Consider the following 21,675-nt stretch of genomic DNA (forward strand, 5'->3'; position numbering starts at 1 on the left):
ATTAGCTTTGAACCACACTCTTACCTAAATAGACACCGTTTGTGGAACGAAGCTCTGACCGGAGCTCCAAGCGTTGTGGACCTGAAATGATTTATTTCCACCCTTTTGAAAATTCTTGGTCTGTTAATAATCTTGCAGTATTTTATTCTTAATCACCTGTAAAAGATCAAAGATACTTGATGTTGTCAGGGACATGTCATGGACTACCAAAGAAGCTTGCATTTGTGTGGATGCTTGAGGAAGCACCTTGTGCGCGAATGGGCAGGACGATGCCATGGTTTTCAAGGAATTTAATGGTGAATTGGTGATGAATGTAGGGAGAGCATTTAAGCCTATCCTTTCATTAAAGTAGGTGAAAAAATATAGAGAAGTTAGAGTGGAAAAAACATTTTGATTTTCATTGTTGCTTGATAAACAAAAATTCACTTTTTATAATATTATTAATACATAACAATAAGCAATACTGCACCCGTCAACTGTACTTAATAAAACATATAATAAAACATCCTCTAATTTTAGTTTCTTATTTTAAACATTTTATAAATCAACTGTACTTAATATTCAAGTTTGTGCGTTTTATTCTGATATCAAGTCAATTTGAGCTGAATTCAATCATCACTTTAGTCATAATCAGATTCAGAATAAGTATGATTCATCAAACTTTCCTGATAAAAATCTTTAGTCAAACTTTCTTAATAACGTGTATTGAGTAAACTGGTTTCTGATTAGGAAAATGATTTGGATACATTGAGAGTACCAGATATTTCTACTTTTCAAATATTATAATAAGGGTTTAATATCTTTTATATAATAAAAGATAAAATTATCTTCTACATATGTGAGACTCGTGCTTTTTCTTTCTCTCTTTTATTCAAATAATTACATACATTTTTATAAGTGTGTACTGTGTAAGAAATAAAATGAATATGATATTGCTCATATTAAAATGAACGATTATGCTATAATATGTCTCTCTCTAAAATAAATATGATTTTGTTCATGGGCTGTCAGAAAACATTTATTAGTAGAAGTTTTCAATTCCCAGTATTTATCAATTGGGGGTATTTTAGTATCGTGAGGGAGTCCCAGTGACATTGAGTACCACGACCCCCCTCTCCAGTACTCACACGATTATGTCAAGTGGCATAATTCTATTAGTCTCGTTACTTGAAAATTTCGGAAGGTCGTAACTTTTGACTCGGGTATTTAAATCATATGATTTTTTATTATTTCACATAACTTTTTGATATTTACGCAATGACACCTCTTTAGCATATTTATCTTCCATAAACTTAGTTTAAATTTGCAACAATAGTTTCACAATCACAAGAGCGTTTAAATCCAAAATTTGGTGGGAAGAAGTAGAAACCCTTAATTTGTTTAGCTTCCTCGATTTTCAAAACAATTTTGTTGAGATTTTAATTAATTGAATTTCTGTCTGTTAGTGTTGCAGCAACACCTGTGCGAGACAACAGTTAATTCCAAAATTTGTTTTTGTGAAGAAAAGAAAACGAAGAAAAAGTGAGAGAAAAAATGGAGAACCCTAGCGGTAGGGAAAGAAGGAAGAAAGCAGGAATAGACGATAACATGTTGGTGATGCCTTACAAATTCGAATTATGTTTGCGAGAGATAAAATATGTCAAATAAGGTATCATTGCGTAGATATCAAAAAATTATGTGAAATAAAAAAAATATCTGATTTGGATATATAAATCAAAAGTTATGGTCTTTTGAAATTTTACTATAACAAGACTAACGAGATTGTGTCACTTGATACAATCGTGTGAGTGTCAGAGGGGAGGTCGCTACACTCAACTAAAAAAATTATGTGAGTGCCGGAGGGGGTCGCAACATTGAATGCGGAGACAGTCTTTAAGGCATGCACGGAGTCGGAGATCCCGTGAATCTCATGGTTTTTCCTTTTGGACTTAAGTAAATATATGTTTTAGTATACAAATGTATTTTAAATTAAAATAAAATGAATATATTCATACTTATTAAAAATAAACCATTCTGGATGTTATGACTTGTGAGAGACTGACTTAAAAATCTTCACCCAAAGTCCCTCATGCTTACTCTCTGCATTATGTTGAAATAGCTTTCGAAGAAGAAGTAGATGTTTAAAAATGGAAATGTTGAGCGATATTAAATTATTAATCACTCGCGTCACTCAACCGTAGATTTGAAACGAAGCACTCAAATCAATTTTTTGTAAAGGCTTTTTCAATTAATGTTTACCAAATCAAAGGTAGGGGGCGGCCCATAACACGCTTTGAAAAAAACAGCTACTCTTCCACCTCCCACCAATTGTAGAATTAGTTTTTACAAAATAAATATGGTGCTTACTGCTTATCACAATCTTGTTTCTAGCACAAGTGCACGACCTCCACCTACCTCTCTGAATTTAATTAATGCTTCATGTTTTGCGACTCATAAATAGATTAAATATTATCAAACGTACTTATGGTAACAAGTATATTTTATTCTCTTTTCTCTTTCAAAACAAATAAAAAATAAATGGCAGCAAGTTGTGTTTTGGCTGGTCATAGCAAGTTGTGCTAACTTGTTTTTAATTAATTATATTAATACTATAAGATAGATGCACGTTTTCACATTTATAGTGCTTTGATCCAGTAACATGCTTTAAATGCATGTTTTTTAGAGCTTCAAACGCGGACGCAATGTGACTCTGTATCTCTGTCCACAGATTGTAAAGTTCAGTCATTTTTATTTTTTCTCTTCACAATTTTAATTTTTCTCTATCATGTCAAAGGAAAAAAAAAAAAAAGATAAAAAAGGAAAAAAAGAAAGAAAAAAAATGGTCATATTTATTTTATTCTTATTTTTTCTGTGCTTTTGGATAGATACATATGGTGTCTTCTACCGTTACCCACGAAAGAAATATCATCAACTATACATCATAAATCGAAATAGTTACAGATCTTTATGACATATTATTTGAGGAATTAATAAGACAATTTTTGATGCGGCCAAAAACTAGCTAAAGTATTGCTTATTGGAAAATTGAGGATTCTACTTAAAATTGTGTAATTGACTAATTGTATTTTAGATATTTAACATTGTCAGTCCAATACAGACAAATTTACAAAAAATATTAATTATTTAACTATGGGTAATAATTGGCCGGGTAGTTTTCTTATAATTGATGGTTACATATTGACAAAGAAACATGGGGATAAATTTAGAAACATTAGAAATAGATTTATTAATTAATACGTGTGTGTAATATACTATCAAATTTAAAAAATATGAAATAACTTTTATTAAAATGGAATTGATGTGTTGACAGATGATTTTATCTGAATTTAATATTTTCGTATTTGAATTAAGATTAATTAAAAATTTATTTTTCATTAAATCAATAAAATTACATTGTCAATAAATAGTAACGGACTTGAATATTTTTTTATATACCTTATGTCACCATTCACCACAAGTTTAAGATTTGACTATTCTTTTTATCCATTGTCAGTGCAATTACAGGTCTGGCATGATTGTATTATGGGCTTTTTTACCCTTATAACCCTTTATTATTAATTAATTACCGATTTGACCTTGATTATAAACTATTTCAAAAATTTAACCCCCTCAAAAAACATAACACCAATCTGCCCCTGTTTGACCGTTGACCACCAAGCCTACCCGGGTACACCCCTCTGTACCCGGGTATTTTTTGAAAATTTTTGTCTACCCGGGTAAGGAGGCGTGTACCCGGGTATTGTTCTTCGCACCTGAGAAATTGCTTGAATTATTTACCCGGGTAGAGAGGGGTGTACCCGGGTAAATCTTCAACAACCCGGTATGATTACTCTTTGGATCTCCCATGCACTCTTCTTCTCCAAGCTTTGAATATGGAGGCACCGACTATCACGTGCTCTGCCTCTGCAACTTTTTTGGGTCTGTAAAGCACACAAATATTTTTCAATGATTATTTCAGAAAGAGAATTCTCAGTTAACAGTATAAATCCACAACCACAAACCTTGTCTCATGCATGTCTTCCCTGAACGTGATAATTCATCATTTACCAGTAAAATGAAAAGCTGCATGCTCACACTAAATTTCTGTACCATGAACCCTGTCTTTATTTTCTTTCCGTCTCACTCTCCCCAATAGACCCGGTACCACATTTATATATAGGAGCGCGATTTTGACGTACATAAAAGTAGACCCCATCATAATCGATACGAACAGGGACCGCTTTGATGAGCAGTAAAGTGTTGATGTATGGAAATTCCAAATCCATTCTCAAAGCTAAAAGCTCTTCAAATTGGTTAGGCATGATTAACTTGATAATACTGATCTATCTCATTAGCTGTAAAAAAGAGAGAGAAAATACCAAATGGGTGGTCGAAGATTTACCCGGGTACACCCCTCTCTACCCGGGTAAATAATTCAAGCAATTTTTCAGGTACGAAGAACAATACCCGGGTACACGCCTCCCTACCCGGGTAGACAAAAATTTTCAAAAAATACCCGGGTACAGAGGGGTGTACCCGGGTAGGCTTGGTGGTCAACGGTCAAACAGGGGCAGATTGGTGTTATGTTTTCTGAGGGGGTTAAATTTTTGAAATAGTTTATAATTAAGGTCAAATCGGTAATTAATTAATAATAAAGGGTTATAAGGGTCAAAAAGCCCTGTATTATGTATGCTAGCCTTTTAGTTAAAGTATATTTGTATCTAATCTGAACATCACTTAAACAAAAAGAATAATTTTTACAAAAAAAAGAAAAGAAATAATAATATTAAACAGTAATATAAACCAAGCAGCATAGGCAACGGTTTGGCTAGTGTAGACTGAAGACACGTGGCTGATTATGATTGGTAAAGAGTCTTAATACAGCAATGGTGGCCCTGTCAGTCACCAACCGCGTACGACCGATACGTGCCGAACCTTTTGGGGCTTCACTGACAGCAATGCAAAGCCACACCTATTACGTAATTAGAAACTTTCCTTTTTTTTATTTACTTTTTTATTTGTTTCTCATTCTTAATAAAAAAACGGATTATGGGAAGCGCACTTAATTAGATATGATCCATTACCCATACATATGGCTAATGGGGTTGGTTGAGTCCTAATATGCCAAAAAGCCATGACTTATTTTGTCATCTAATGATCTAACTATTCTTTGTGGTTGGTACTTGGTCACCAACCCCCTACTAACCTACCACCTTTCAAATGTCAATCATATAGGAATATGATGTTTCCACTTCCAAAGAATTTGCACGACATATTCACTTTTATCCCTTATCAGTTCATCAACTAGGTAGTCTAGTTTCATTTTAAAGCTCTGCCCTTTTTTTTTCCTTTGAAAAAAATAAAATAAATGCACGAAAGTAGCAGCTGCTATTGTTTCCCACCTAACCCCGGTGTCTGGTGATCATTATATAATAACATCGTCAGGTTCCTTTTATTGACTGAAAATTTGTAATTTGCCATGAATTAGAACATGACGGTCATAATCGACATGCGATCATATCGCGCATCATCTTACGCACGACATTGTATAAAGTCCACACACTATTCGGAAACGCCACTGCTGCTGCGTTTAATTAGTATATAATTTAGCCATTATACATTTGTTTATTCTTTCGTCTTCCTAAAAAATCAACCAAGTTGATTGGACTGTTGTGAATTTATTTTCATAATATATTTATGTCCCATTTTCTACATGCATGATACAACAAGAAGCAAACCATTAGCAGACAATTAATTAGCTAAAGAGTCAATAATTCAATATCAATGTTGCATCGTGATATACCATGGAACCAAAATTAATTAAAAAAGAAGAAGAAGAGCCATATCTTTATGCATGGCAAAATTTACATAATTTTTTTTTGCTTCCATTAATTTTGATATTCCAAAGCAGATATAGGTTAAGAATTTATATACTCATTATTGCAAATTTGAACAGAACACCGTGTCATATATAATTTTCATCAAATTGGGAATGGGATCTACCCGTATTGTACCACCGACACTGACGCGCTCGGTTTCTATTTTCACTTTTGGTTAACCGAAGCCATACCTGGTGGCGACGGGTTAGGGTTGGTAAGTGACCGGCAATATCCGGTTATTGGAATCCTCTCGCGCTCTTACCAACTCTTGATTTGGGCGTCAAATAGAAGTATAAATAAATTAGACTAGGCTTTAACTTAAATAGATTAAATTTGTATAAAAAATATTGGATTTTTCTTGAATTATTACCCTGCGTAAGTCTCAAATTATAAATGGCATGACTTATATTTAAAAAATAAAAGTTTTGACCTAAGTTTGTTAGCTTATTTAATGCTATTAATCATTTAAAATTTAAAGAATAACTAAAATAATATTATTTTATCATACCAAATGATTAAAATAATAATTTTATTTATTTTATTTAAAATAATATGAAATAAGGCGGCAAATAGATCCAATATGTATAAAAATCTCAATGGACGTATTTTTTAAATTGATTTTTTTTAAAAGTCTAGTACTGTTCTATTTTATTATTTGTAATAGATCAATCTAGACGAGGCTCATAAATTCCTATATGCCGGGCTAACTCATTTATACGGACAACGATCAAATCTATCGTGCACACCGCAGGTTCCGGTGACCAGTCATATGGGGCATTGATTAGTATAAAAGGGGAGACACGGTCATTCACCAGCACCAGCCATTTAGAGTCCAACAAGGTCTGTTTCGAGAGTGACTCGGTTCAAAGTTCGAAACAATTGCAACCTCTCACTCGCTCCAGGTTCATCACCTTTCTCTTCTCGTACTATGTTCTTTTGTTTCTTGTTCTTACTTGTTTTGCTTTCCCTATACCATCATCATATATGTTCCATGTCAGTGGGTAACATTTAACGTTAAAATTTTTGTTGTCTTGTCCTAAATAGATCGTGACGGTTATAGATCTGATTTTTATTTATATTTCTATTTTTTTTTTTTCGGTTTTGGATTGCTCTATCATTTATGTTTCAGCTTGTTTTTTGCTTCTGACTGCTGTTGTTTGTGTTTACGGATCTGTTACGGTTTGGAAGTTGAACTACATAATCCTGAACCCATGTTAGAGTTCAGTTTCCGCTGAGAATCGGGTTTCTTCTTCTTCTTCTTTTTCTCTTTCTTTCTTTTCTTCTTCTTCTTTTTCTCTTTAATTCTTTCTTTCTTTTTTTTCTTCCCCTAAACATTGGCCTTCTGTTGTTAGATCTGATGCTTTTTGGGAAATTATACGTTCTAACTGTTTCTCTCTCTCTCGATCTAGTTCTCTGGTTGCCAATACATCATGTATTGTTGCCTGATGTGATGCTCTTCATTTACAATTTTTGTTTTTTGAACTGTTTTGGCTTATGTCTATTTACAAGAGATTTCTATGGGGGCTATTTTTCTATAAGCACCTTAGTTTTACTTCCCATTGAGCAAGGAGATTTTTAAATTGAAACGGAGATTTTTGAGACTTATTGTATCTTCATGTTTCTTCAAATCCAAAATCCTGTCCAACTTTATATCTTGGTTACATGGGAATCTTTGATATACTTTCTTATCGGCTTGGCTGCAATTGTTTTATCAGGACCAAAACCTTTTAGAAAGCAAATTAAGATAAATTATTTTAATGAATCTTGGTATAAAGTCTACAGATTTCTTTCAATTTGTTCTGGGGGGATACGTGGCTTTATTCCTTTTGTAATGTGTTCTCGAATCTCAGATTTCTTTTATTGATGAGCACCAAGAAACATTGTTATTTCCACATTTTTTTTAAACTATTGTGCTTTGTATTAATAAATTGGAAAAATAAAAGAGCATGCACAGTGCATGCTGAGGTTGGTCAAGTGACCTACATCCTCATTAAAAACTCCCCCTGTTTCTTATTTTTTTCATGGGGGTTCCATTCCCTTTAAATATAGTTGGATACAATATTTTTGGTAATAGATTCAAATATAAATCTGGATATGGATCAGATTTGTTTTCCACTATTCTAGCTAAATTAGAGATAGGATAAAGCTTTATATCTCTATCGGTTAAATTCCTATAACTACTCATATCATAATCCTTTTTTACTTTCAACACTTTGTAATACTGAACAATATTGTTTGCTGTTTTGTTTAGCTTGAGAAATGGCGGAAACCTTTCTATTCACTTCTGAATCTGTGAATGAGGGTCACCCTGACAAGCTGTGCGACCAGATCTCTGATGCAGTGCTCGATGCCTGCCTTGAACAGGATCCTGACAGCAAGGTTGCCTGTGAGACATGCACCAAGACTAACATGGTCATGGTCTTTGGAGAGATTACAACCAAGGCGAACGTAGACTATGAGAAGATTGTCCGTGACACATGCCGTAGCATTGGATTCGTCTCTGATGATGTTGGTCTGGATGCTGACAAATGCAAGGTCTTGGTCAACATTGAGCAGCAGAGCCCTGATATTGCCCAGGGTGTGCACGGCCACTTTACCAAGCGCCCAGAGGAGATTGGTGCTGGTGACCAGGGTCACATGTTTGGCTATGCCACTGATGAAACCCCTGAATATATGCCTTTGAGCCATGTCCTTGCAACCAAACTAGGAGCTCGCCTTACTGAGGTTAGGAAGAATGGTACCTGCGCTTGGCTGAGACCAGATGGTAAGACACAAGTAACTGTCGAGTACTACAATGAAAATGGTGCTATGGTTCCAGTTCGTGTACACACTGTCCTCATTTCTACCCAGCATGATGAGACTGTCTCTAATGATCAAATTGCTGCTGATCTTAAAGAGCATGTTATCAAGCCTGTCATTCCTGAGAAGTATCTAGATGACAAGACCATCTTCCACCTTAACCCTTCTGGCCGCTTTGTCATTGGTGGCCCACATGGTGATGCTGGTCTCACTGGAAGAAAGATTATCATTGATACTTATGGTGGCTGGGGTGCCCATGGTGGAGGTGCTTTCTCAGGCAAGGACCCTACTAAGGTTGACAGAAGCGGTGCCTATATTGTAAGGCAGGCGGCAAAGAGTATTGTGGCAAATGGCCTTGCCCGCAGGTGCATTGTTCAAGTTTCTTATGCCATTGGTGTTCCTGAGCCCTTGTCAGTCTTTGTTGACTCTTATGGAACTGGAAAGATACCTGACAAGGAGATTCTTCAACTTGTGAAGGAGAACTTCGACTTCAGACCTGGAATGATGACCATTAACTTGGACCTTAAGAGGGGTGGCCATAGGTTTCTCAAGACTGCTGCCTATGGACACTTTGGAAGGGATGACCCTGACTTCACCTGGGAAGTTGTAAAGCCACTCAAGTGGGAGAAGCCTCAAGCTTGAGAGTTGTCAATTTAATCCGTCCCTTCAATGGCTGTATTACTAGTGTGGATGAATAATTCGCGTGTTCAGTTGCTGCAGCTCCATTCATAGGTCTAATGCCATATTATCATATCTGAACCTTTTTTTTTTTCCGATTTTACTTACAATTTAATTTTTGTTTGTGCAATGTTACTGTGTTGGTTCAATGAAAATTTATCAGAATTTTGTCCCAATTGATTGCAATTTGAAATGGTGAAAAAGCTGTCTGCAAAATATTTTATCTAAAAGCAAGTCCAAATGATTAACCAAGTTCTATGGTCATTGATCAAGCATTAAGGGAGAATTGCCTAAAATGACTACATGTAAGATGTGAGTTGATTTCGGGAAAGGGGCAGCTATTCAAGTTCTGCAAGTAGAAATTATATAATACTACCAAGTAACTCCAAAAAGCCTTGAACCTTATGTCTCTCTGCCATTTCATAGACACAGCATACTCGGTCTTTTTTCAGACTTCACTATACTGATTAAGCTACTCCAATCTCTGATCCGCAACAATTCACACAATGATGAGAGAGAATTTCATCATAGTGGAAAAACTCTCCAACTCAGTAAATGGTAATCACCATATCAAATGTTCCTTCTTGTTTTATTAGAAAATTAATAAAAGGTGATTTTTTTATTAAAAAAAAATAACTTTGTTTGGTACTCGTGAACGGTATAGAGAATGAAAAATATAAAAACAAAAAAACATTATGAGAAAAACCTCTTCATAATTCTTTGTGAACTTTCATGTAAAGCAGGAAAAAATAAATGTCTACTATTTCAATTGCTCAGTTCAAGAAACCGGTCAATGGAAAGCTTAGGTTCAAATGCTATCATTGTATTCAAAAAAATAAAAATAATATCGATCAATGTCATCTGGATTGAATTCGTGTCCATGAGTATCAAAGAAATGGAATGATACCGAGCATATGGTTCTATTTCGCGTTTATTAAACTAGAACATGGGAAGTACGCATCTTTGACTATCTTAAAATATATAAGATGACACTTGCAATATATATATATATATATATATATATAAAAGATGACAGAGTGAGTCATTATTATTTTTTTTGGTGTACAGTAGTATTCTTGACCGAGCTTTTGCTGTAGAAGTTTTTTTTATTTTTTTAACTTGAATATCTTTACGGAATGCGAGACTAACATCCGGATTGATAGAGTTCCGATTAAATCTACCCGTGATCTTATGGTAAAACTTGTCATTTAAATTAAATTATATCATTTCAAATGCAGATGCCCCAAAGTCATTATAATGATTAATTTCATTCTTTATTCTCAATGTCTTTATAATTACGATTACATCAAAATGACAATTATTGTTACTTCCCCCCCCCCCCCCCCCCCCCAAAACAAAATTATTGTCATCCTATTTAAAAACTTCAGAAATTGCTAATTGAGTGTTTTGCTGTGTTGAAAGAAGGAAAAATAAATTTTATACATTATTTTATAGGAAAAGGTTATATTTACAAACTTTTACAAATTACATTATGTTCTTCCGGAAGAACACTAGGTTACACTACATTCTCCCCGCAGTACATAGTGTAATTTGCAAAAAATTATAAAAAAAATTTGTAAACAGATTCTTCCCCTATTTTATATAAATTCCGAGTTTGTTTACTGGGACTTGAACTCCAACCAGGCCCAGGCCCAAATGGACAATTTCGATTTGGATTTGCTTCCAGCCCACCAACGTGCGTAGTTGACTCGACATTCCCTATCTATACCGAACAATATTTATGCAACTTTTTGTAAATCTAAATTTTATGAGAACTTTTCTAGTGAGAGCGGGGCATACATATAGTTGTAGGTATTTTGTGTAAGAAAGTGATTGCGGTCATGTAAAAATAATGTAAATAAAAGTTAGTGCAAGAAAATAAGATGCTAAGCGAAATCCCCAATATCTTTACATTTATTTTCTTGGAAAACTTCCAACAAGAGATATATCCGGACACCAAAACAACTTAAATTCCCAACGATAATCCCAGTTTCCTGAATTCTATATGCATCAAGAATTGATAAATTGACAGAACTATCATAACTTCTTTCTGCATTAGATGACCTTATCCAAAATGATAAACATCTTTAAATTAATTCTTATTCTTTGCAGTTCATTAGCAGAATGAGTGTTTTTATGACAGAAGACTCAATAAACACATCCCATAACTCATTCCTTCTGGATGTGGATTCCAACTTAATTATTAATATGCTCTTTGATTTTTCCATTTTTACCAAATCCAATAGTCACTTCCCAGAAAATAGATACACACTTTGCTAACAAGCTAATGCACTGATTATTTGGACAAAATTCAGCACCTCGTTCTTAATGTAAGGGATGTTCTGGTCCATGAGTGGATCCACATCCGGCTATCCGGCTATCAAATATGGATGTGGATCCACCCGGATCACCCCCAATCCTCGGGCAATGGTCTGATTTTCTTTTCTTGTTGCAATAAATTGGATAGCAATTCCAATTTTTTGATTCGTGTGGAGCTTCTTAACCAGGAAGGCCATGGACAATATGACATCGTTGTCTAATGTTACTTCAAAATGTTTCTCCACATTCTTATAAATTTGTATTTTGAAGCACAATGCACCACATAAAGTGATGCACCAGTAGATCTACAAGTGCATTTTGTTGCACCGTAGTAAATTAGTGTGCCATATGAAAGTCCGAAATAGTAAAACTTGAAACACACAACTTATTATTATTATTTTACAAAAAAAAAAAGCTCTGCAAAAATTGTGGTAAAGAGAAGAGATACAAAAACTTGGTATTACTTTAAGAAGATTAGGAAAAAGATACTATATAAACAACATTTTATAAATATAAAAAATCTATACCTACATTAAAAAGTTTTGTATACAAATTCACACATGCAATTCACTTTGTATTTGTGGATTTGTTATCCATTTAAGTATAAGGATTGGCAGAAACATTCGAGATTTCGAGCGACATTCGAGCGTGTTTCTACGGGTGTATTAATAGAACGTAGCTCAACTAACCGCTAAAGAACTAGAGCGTTGAAAGCAAATCCCTACCTGCTAACCAAACTGGTGAAGATCATAAACGCTTCACACTAATTAACGAAACTAGTGCAATACATATTTAAGACAAATACAATGACAGTCGTCATTTTATTTAATTATCATCCTTTTTTTCTTTTTTTGGGTTATTATTATAAAAAACAGAAGACAGAAGGTTACAAGTATTACACTGTCGTAAAAGGATTCTATCATATGGTGTTTAAGAAGAAAATAAAAGCAAAACAACACGTGTCTCATAAGGAAGCAAGCCAATAATATACACGTAAATAACATTACACAATTTAGCCAACATAAAGAAACAGTCCTACAGGAAATATCGGTCATACGGTCTATGAACGCATCCAATTACATTACCTATAAAATTAAAGTCATAAGTTAATGAACCTCAGCATGTTCCGAACTCCAATGATTCCCACCTGAAGGGTCGGAATACATACAGAACTTCGGGTGAGCTTTTAAACAGAAGAGCCACACAGACACATACTGCTGCTATGGCCACCATTGACAACATTGTAGGTCTGTAGACCAAAGACCTGCCTACAGCAGTTCTACAAGACAACTTACGATCACAAAGTTTGCAGTGCTTTTGAACACTTCTAACTTCAGCCTTTCCAATCTCAAAGCTAGTCGAGGACTCATCTTGCTTCAGGTTTGTATTGAACCCTGTCAGATTACTTGGAATCTCAATCACCACTTGAGCTGCTCCTTGTCTCTTGTTGATTTTCTTTTGCACCAAGTGAATGTAAGCATAATGGCCACGTAAACGTGCATACTCCTCAGGTGTGGAGCCCGTACTGTCAAAAGCACTCTTCCATGCTTCAATTCCCACCTGAATTAAAAAGCCCAAGTTATCATCAAAACTAAATATCACACTAACCTAACACAATACTACTGGTTTCCAACTTGCCAAGAGGAAATGATTTTGAAAAGGGGGGGATCATCATGTAGGTCATTTTCAACAATACCTAGTACTAAATCAAATAACTCAGGCAGCACAAGATATTAACAGTGATGAAAGTACTTTGGTAGGTCAAACAATAGCAGCACACAGGATTGCTTGTCTCTGGATAACGCTGAGAGATTACATTAAACCCAAATTTGCAAATAATTTGATTCAAGGAGAACTAAGGATGACAACAATTCGATTAACAGTTATCATGCAGGATTTGGGATATAATGGACCACAATATGCGCAAGAATTAAATGCAGTGAAGATCCAAATAGAACTTACAAGAAAATATTACCCCTACTAAATAACTCTATTTTCAATTTAAGGTAGCAGAAATTTTACCATGCAAGGATCATTAGTTAAAGCATCCAGTACATCCTCAGAACCATCCTTCCCAGCTGCTATATGGAGTGGTGTCAAACCAGCAGGACCAACAACATCAGGTCTAAACAAGAAGCTCCGATTTTCTCCATCAACCAATGCCTTACCTTCAGGTCCTAGTTTATCAGAAATATTCTCGGGAACAAATCTCAAAAGCAGCTCCACCAACTGCCTGCTATTTCTCCTTACAGCTCTGTGAAGGAGACCCAGCTCTGAAAGTGCAAGGTACAGGGAATCTCCTGTATTCACAGTTCCATCAAGCAGGAGGTTCAATAGTTTTTTAACTACAGCACACCAATCATGGTCCACAGAGAACTCCATGAGCCACTTGAATCGTTTTAATGGAAACAGATCTGCACTAGATTTCAATTGGCATCTGTGAAGAAGCCAACCCATTTCATGAATGAAATCCATGGCTTGATTTTTGGCTTTAATTTTTCCAGTCCCTTCAATATCTGGATCAGTATCACTTAATTCCAGTAAAGGCTCAAGTACACAGATTTCGGAGCAAACATCCTCCTCCACAACTATGAAAGGAAAAAAGCTGCTGCTCAAACCCTGGTCCTCAATCTGGCATATTTAAGAAAAACATAAAATATAAAGCTCAGCTACATAACATAACATTGACATAGGCGTGGTTGTCTTTAATTAAGAATATGACAAATTTTTGAAAGGATGCATATGAATGTCGATAAGAATCAGTGTGTGCATAAAATTTTATAAAAGTAAAAACTGTAAAGCATAAAATAAGTAATAGCAGATATTTGTATGCAGCAACAAATTCCACCTAATTTGATCCAATTCACTAAAACTATGATTAATGTATCACATTATCACCATCAGTATTAATAACCAACAATTCATAGGTTGCAATTACTTTTTTTTGGGCTACAAAAAAGTTTAAGGGGAGAGGAGGTTGCCCAATTCAAAAGTCAAGGCATGCCAAAAGCCTCACAAGGGCTTATAGTGATAGTTATGTAAAGAACCAATTCAACCCAAAAGCTTAAACTGGTGGGTAAGGCTGCATTAATGGTTTTATATATCTCTAACACGTCCTCTCACAAGAGAACTCATTGGGCTTGAAAGGTGGATGATGCATCAGGCCCAGTCTATCTGTGCTAAGAAATTCCACAAAGAAAATGAGGGGCAACGAGGATTGAACCCGGAACACCGAGGCACTGATACCATATAAAGAACCAATTCAACCCAAAAGCTTAAGCTGGTGGGTGAGATTGCATTAATGGTTTTATATATCTCTAACAAGTTACATATGGCCTATCAATGAAGAATTCACCAGTATGAATCGAACACAAGAACTTTTCATTGACGTTGATTGATCCTACCAGTTGAGTCTACCATTACTGGCAGGTTGCAATCATGTTAGTCTTGAAAAATAAAATGTATAATTTGTGAGAGCAAAGAAGAGGCACCTCTATAAATCCTCTTCCATTCATCACAGGGACAGAACATGAAAACTGAATGCACTGAAGCTCATCAATATCCTTGGAGCATCGATCCATCAACTCATGAGCATCTTCACAGACCAGATAATTCCCTTCTAAAGCACACAATAACCTGAAGGAATAGGTTTAAAGGTCATATGCTATAACAGTAAAAAAAATTAAATATATAATATATTTAAATCAAATCATGGAACCTAAAGAGTAGGTGTCCAAGACAATTTCAAATTTTGCATTTAACTCTCAACGTGCAAAGTTTTTGCATTTCACAAAGCAACAGGTAGACACTACCTAGTGGCAGGGCGAATCAGGTTGATACCCTTAACAGAAAATTGAACTGTCTTTGATGCTGGTACAGCAATTGGACTAACATTCAAAATCTTACTGTAATTATTACTTCTGAAAGGTAAGGATGTATCTATGACAACCTGACCTGCAGCAGTAAATTTGCAGTGAGATACCCAGTCATATAAATAAATACTACCAATTCTGGTTCATACAGTTACTCAATACACAACATAATAACAATGACAACAATATAGGCAACGTTATAAGCCCATTAACATTACATCAACATTCAATCAAATCCATAAAAAAAAGGTATATAAGTGAGAAAGGCTTAAATTAGATAGGGATACAAATAAGTCCTTAATTTAGATAATTTGTCAAAGAAAGGACTTATAACTTTTAAACTGTTAATATACTCGATTGGGCAAAATAATGGTTGATGGACTTAATTGAATACTGTGATAAAATTTCAACTCCTGTTATCTTTACAGCTAGCAAAAATGACAATAGAAACATGGCAAGAGACCATTGAAAATGAAGGCTATCTGATGCTGCACCCTGATGTGAATCCATCCAGTACTCCAAAAAGCATCATCCGAGACATCCAAAAGCTTATTCAAACTGGAAGTCATATCATAGCAAAGCTGTAAAAAAAATAACCAAGCCTAATAAGGTCAAGACTGTCCCCTGATCGCAAAAATAACCACCCATGGACACATGCTAGCAGTTTTAGAAGGATAATGCTTACTTCCTCCCACAAAGCCTCAGGCTGACGCAGATAAATAGTCAAAACAATACAACCAGGTCGTATGTAGCTCTCAATATCAGTAGGACTGTGGGATAACCAGTCAAGAATCTGCAATCCAAAACCTTAGAGTGACTCAATTTCGAAAGAAAGAAATTAACAACTGTTACTGAAAGATGCTTTTGAAAAAGCTTAAAGTACCTGTGCTCTGAGTACATGAGGAAAATCATTCGGCTCTTTACCAAAGAGTTTGAAAACAATTCGATCTGTGCGACTCTAAATGGCGGAAACAAACAAATTAGCTGTTAAAAATGACAATCTCAAGATCCTACAAAATTTAACAGAAAAAGGCACCGTTCAAGCTCAGCTAGTAAAGGAAAATAATTACCAACATCTACTGATTTATTCTTTTTGTATTTACCCGCCAAAGAAGGGGCATATGAGAGTTAAATCAAACAGGAGTAGCTAAAATCAGAATGCAATTTCATAAATGAAAAGAAGGCACTAAATTGGCAATTGAACACAAATTTCTGCAAGCTTAAACAAGCAACATAATTGCTGACACCTAAGGAAGGTCCAGCATGGTCATTCTAGCGTAACTATTGGGGGCTCAACATCATACGACATCTTCATGTTAGATGAATGCTTTCATATCAGATACATAGCCTTATCCAGACATGCTATTTAAACCAGGACTGCTAAGGATGATCAAAATACTCATCTCTAAAACTTCATCCTCAGTACAAAAATATAATGCCATGTTCAGTTAGTCTCGGTTCTCACACTTGGCCCACCTTTCCCCCATCCCCTCACTAGGTACCTCCCTTATTACAAAAAGAAGCAAAAGAATTTCATCAGGAAATCCTTACCACTCCCCTCTCGTGCACCTCTCATCAGATATTCCTAAAAAAGATGCACCCATCAGATATTCTTAAGCCATGTGACTTCTTGGCTTCTTGTGGAGTATGACTAAAGAAACAGTTCAATGTCATACCACTTTCCTCACATGACATATTAAGACAGCACCAAAAAGTCTAAGAACCACAACCAAAAACAAAGGTAATTTCTGCAAAATATCCTCAATTTTTATAGAATGTCACAAAATCCCAATCATGGGTGATGATTAGTTGCACTTGAGTGAGCACAAGGACAATAGCCAATCCAGAAAAATGCTGCAAGACAAACATACCTGAGCTTCTCCACTAGAACTAGAAGGGGACTGGGCAGATGCAGAATCTGAATTTCCACTCGTTTGAGGTGGACTTGACTGATGAGAATCTTGTTGCATCCACTGGTAAACAAGAGAGCTTGTAACAACATTTTCAGAGACAGGCAACCTTTCTATGTCCTCTATGCCATCATCTGAGTCAATATATATGTCATTCAAATCAAAATTATTCATCTTGGTCTGTCCAGCAGTACTGTCTCTGGCTTCTGAGTAAGCAGGAGGACTATTTGAAATGCTGGGCTTTGTAGAAGACATGGTTTGTTGATCAGCAGCCCTAGCATCATGTGCATGCATCACCTGATGCTGAATTTCACTAATAGAAACTGTTTGATGGTGTCTTGTAACAGTTGGAGAGCCATGAGAACCATTTGATAATAAAGTAGAAACCATCTCAGACTTCCCAGAGGAACTCCCTTCTTTCAACAAATTCTCCGGTTCCTGCAAAAGGTTAGACAAGTTCATGCGCCCTTGCTCACCATTCTGACTAGCAAGACTCCTTAAAAGATGTGTCAGCAGATCCTGATCTGTGGCCTGATCTGACCTGTCAGCTACAGATCACAAAAAATGTCATTATCCTTTGCTAAATTACCTCAGTCATAGCAGAAATATCAATCAGAGAAACAGATAAGAGAAGATTCTCAAGAAACAAAAATAATTAGAAACAAATATTAACACATGATGCACACATATGAATAAACGCACTCATGATCCTTTTGAGTCTTCAAGCTGAACTTTTTGCCACCACACCATTTCCTCCATTAGATATTATACCAAAATCATTTAGCTACAAGATTACTTGATCTTACCAGTGTTCATGAGTACTTCAATTTGTCGTAGCTGTGCCTTTAGAGGTACTACATTTTAAAGCCAATTGCTATCATTCTATTATTACAATGTCTTCTCCTCGTGGCCTCCTCTCAATTATAGTTGTCCATTAATAGGTACTAAGACATATTTGGAAGCACCTCAATCCATCTCTTCTGAGCCATTTTCAAGGTCAATTGATCAGACAGTCTTTCATCAAGCAATTTATTTATTGGTCATTCAGATATTGCCAAACATAAATAATATTTTACTCCATACTCTGTCCCTCAAGGTACCTACAGATGCTTATGAATGGAAACCAGTTGTGTGATGAGCTCAAGGCTGACTAAGTAATGCCAACTAACACACAAAACCAAGGTCAATCTATTTTGCTTGCCCATTTCTAAGTTCTAACTTGTTACTTTGTTAGGTCCAGCTTCTCACTCAAGAAAACTGAAGGAGTCTAACTTTCAATCATTCTGCTCATTACAGCCCTTAAGGCCCAACATTCAGTCCCCAGATATCATTTAGCAGTAAGGATGAAAAACCAAGCAATCTGTTCATCTCGTGCTCATCCTATATCCCATCTGACCCTTTCTCTTCCACAGAAATTAAGTGAATAAGCTTGAACCAATTCTTCAACATGAAATGAAACAGAATCTTGGGAAAGTAACATATGTTGGCTAAGTAGTTACATACTATTCTTCGTGAAAATCCAGAACAAGAACTGGACTTACATGTTTAATTTGGGTTACTATGTATGAAACCTCTCCCCCGTACAAAACAAGTCTTTCCCTATATCTTTGACAAAATATAGTTTTCATAAACCAAATTTGCAAACAAACAAACTACCTTTCTGAAGCTATTAACATAGATGCCAATGCCATTCACTTCCCATTAAACCTGACTAGTAAGGGTAGGGGTGAGGGCAATCCTTGTACACAACCTTACCTTTGCATATATGTAAAGAGGATCTTTCAGTCACAAAGGAACAACTTTACCACTGCCGGTGCCATCCATTAAAGAAAATAGTTTAAACTAATATTACATCATTCATCATTTCAAACAACAGAAATGGACATCAATAACATCATTTAAAATAATAAAGCAGATTTTATATGAACCCAACTCTAGGCCCTACTTACAGAGATAAGATTAAAGAAACACTTACAATGCATTTTAGAAAGTATCTTCAATAAACTTATCAACAGGTAACTGCTAGTCTGATCATCGTTCAGTGAACTTCCATTGGGAACAGCATCGTGATTTGTTTTCCTCCTTCGTTTATTATGGCCCGCCAATCGTCTACGACAGCTTCTCTTTCCTTCATCGAACTCCTGAAGCATGTGAAACCTATTGACGGAGTAAAAGAATGTCATGAAATACAATGATCTAAACTTCAAAATTAACAATAATTGTTATACTTTTCAGCTATTTGTTATACTATAGTCTTTTAAATTTGGAACTGATTAGGTACAAAGAAAAATTGAAAACAAACCCAAGAACATGAACTTACCTACTACATTGTTGGCAGAAGCGCTGCATTGCATTTCCCACAAGGGCCTTAGTGGCCTTGGAGTGCATCTCACAAACTTTATGACGTCTGTGATAATCTTTAGCGTTGGTGAGATCTACGCCACAGTCCTCCACCTGACAAACAGCTCGATTAGAAGTACCTCCAGCAGCAACCCTGCCTTTCTTGCCGTTGGTTCCTTCCCAGCTTGGAACAGGAATTGGAGTACCACCACTACCACGTCCACCACCAAGCTTCAAGCTAAGGCTACCCGCTTCTGCAACCTCATTCAAATCCAATTCATCCTCCAGCACAATAACCCTCCTCTTCTTGTCACCTTCCTTGTTCCCAAGATCTACCTCATCAGAGCACGAAGATGAAGTATTGGAGTTGGAAGAACCCCCAGCGCCAGGCATAGGTAAAAATTGCCTATGTTCTGGCACCGGACTCAGCTGCTTAGCTATGAAAAGATCACCATCCCATTTCCAATCATTCAAATCCCACTCCACGGACCTCTTCCCCAAAGGCCTCACATCAGATGAACCACCACCACCCATACCATACAAATGAAAAGCTTCCATCATCACAAATTGAATTCAAAAACAATAACCACAAGTAACAGTCACAGCAGAAAGGAATCCAAATTAATCAGCCTCAGTTCCTCCCCAAAAGTCGAGAAAGAGTACACCCACGCAACCACGGTTCCAATTAAGGGAAATCCACATAGCTAGCTAATTATAAAATTGAAGTCAACTAAACTCGAAAGATGCTCTTCCTTTTTTATCTTCCTATCTTAAAAAGATAAATTATATTAAATAAAAATACAACGGTGTGAAATTAAGGTTGAAGAAGATCAACGTGAACCTGATGAAGCGAAGCAAAAGGTAGGTGGGAAGTGTTTTAAGTGAGAATTGGAGTTGCGTTGACGAAGAGCAGAGCAGATCGACGGTGACGGTGAGTGAATGTGGGAAAGTGCGTGTTCGGTGGAAGGTGAAAGAGAAGATGAATGTGAATAAGCGACAAGGAAACGAAAGGAAAGGAAAGGGTTATGGAAATGATAATGGATGGTATAGTACAATGACATGATGTGCTGTACGCACAAAAATAATAATTATAACAATTATTATGTGTAAGGAGAAGGAACGTAGTGGTGGGATTGGGAACAGTATCCCCACCCGCAGAGTGGGGGGTGGGCCACTCGCACACACGCTGCGTGTCTCTCTCTCTCTCTCTCTCTCTCAAACAAAAAAAGAAAAGAAAAGAAAGAATCGTTTGTTCCTGTGTGGTATTGCTAATCTGATTTCACTCTGCCTGCCAGGTTACTGGACTCCATTTGTTCTTCCCGCGTTTCGTCAAGTAGACGTCACATTCTTCGCCCTATCCCTCTCGTATAATTCACTCTACAGTTTTTTCTTTCCCTTCAGATTTTGAGAATTCAGCTTCCTTCCACCACATGCCATGATCCCCAGCCAAACACATGTGACTGTCGCCACACCCCACAACACTAACACCCTCTCCCTGCACAACAACGTATCTTTACGTATTCCTTTTGTTACTATATTTCTCAAATTAATAAGTAATCTCTGTATTTTATAATGGGTCTCATTAATGTACCAAAGAAGGCGGAGGAAACTTACCAGTTGAGACTTGAGAGTATGTATTCTACTCCAGTATCATTATTGGGAAACATTAAAATTTTAATTTCGTATCCGCTGAAATCGAATTAATATCGACTAGATATTTTTAAAATAATAATAATAATAATAATAGATTTAAATTTTTTATGTTTTAAAAGATAAAATTATTATATATATATATATATATAATTATGTGGGGTCCATATGATGCCACGTGAAGAGAAAAGATAAAAAATTAAATAAATCTCATATGTATCGGAGATAATTTTATCTTTTGTAATATAA

The 21,675-nt window shown here is 35.8% G+C and overlaps 2 protein-coding genes across 4 annotated transcripts; one reads left to right on the top strand and one right to left on the bottom strand.

The window, feature by feature from the left end:
* The first annotated feature begins 6,680 nt into the window (after positions 1–6,680).
* Positions 6,681–9,500, top strand: LOC133309437 (S-adenosylmethionine synthase). Its single transcript, XM_061510209.1, has 2 exons — positions 6,681–6,760; positions 8,110–9,500. The coding sequence occupies exon 2, from the start codon at positions 8,118–8,120 to the stop codon at positions 9,297–9,299; it is 1,182 nt and encodes a 393-aa protein (XP_061366193.1). The 5' UTR covers positions 6,681–6,760; positions 8,110–8,117; the 3' UTR covers positions 9,300–9,500.
* A 3,060-nt stretch (positions 9,501–12,560) lies between these two features.
* Positions 12,561–21,232, bottom strand: LOC133309436 (squamosa promoter-binding-like protein 1). Of its 3 annotated transcripts, XM_061510208.1 has the most exons (11): positions 19,757–21,232; positions 19,412–19,593; positions 17,690–17,984; positions 17,398–17,629; positions 16,410–16,484; positions 16,212–16,319; positions 15,990–16,107; positions 15,467–15,608; positions 15,146–15,290; positions 13,677–14,285; positions 12,561–13,214 (listed from the first exon to the last, which is right to left on the bottom strand). In XM_061510208.1, the coding sequence occupies exons 1-11, from the start codon at positions 20,335–20,337 to the stop codon at positions 12,771–12,773; spliced, it is 2,931 nt and encodes a 976-aa protein (XP_061366192.1). In that variant the 5' UTR covers positions 20,338–21,232; the 3' UTR covers positions 12,561–12,770. The 3 variants fall into 3 exon arrangements, with proteins under 3 accessions (XP_061366192.1, XP_061366191.1, XP_061366190.1); XM_061510207.1 differs by having other exon boundaries at positions 17,398–17,972; XM_061510206.1 differs by having other exon boundaries at positions 17,398–17,984.
* Positions 21,233–21,675: the final 443 nt, after the last annotated feature.

Source organism: Gastrolobium bilobum, unplaced genomic scaffold (genome assembly GCF_033153095.1).
Source record: "Gastrolobium bilobum isolate Gb01-03AN ecotype WA unplaced genomic scaffold, APGP_CSIRO_Gbil_v1 utg2122, whole genome shotgun sequence".
Lineage (NCBI taxonomy): Eukaryota > Viridiplantae > Streptophyta > Magnoliopsida > Fabales > Fabaceae > Gastrolobium > Gastrolobium bilobum.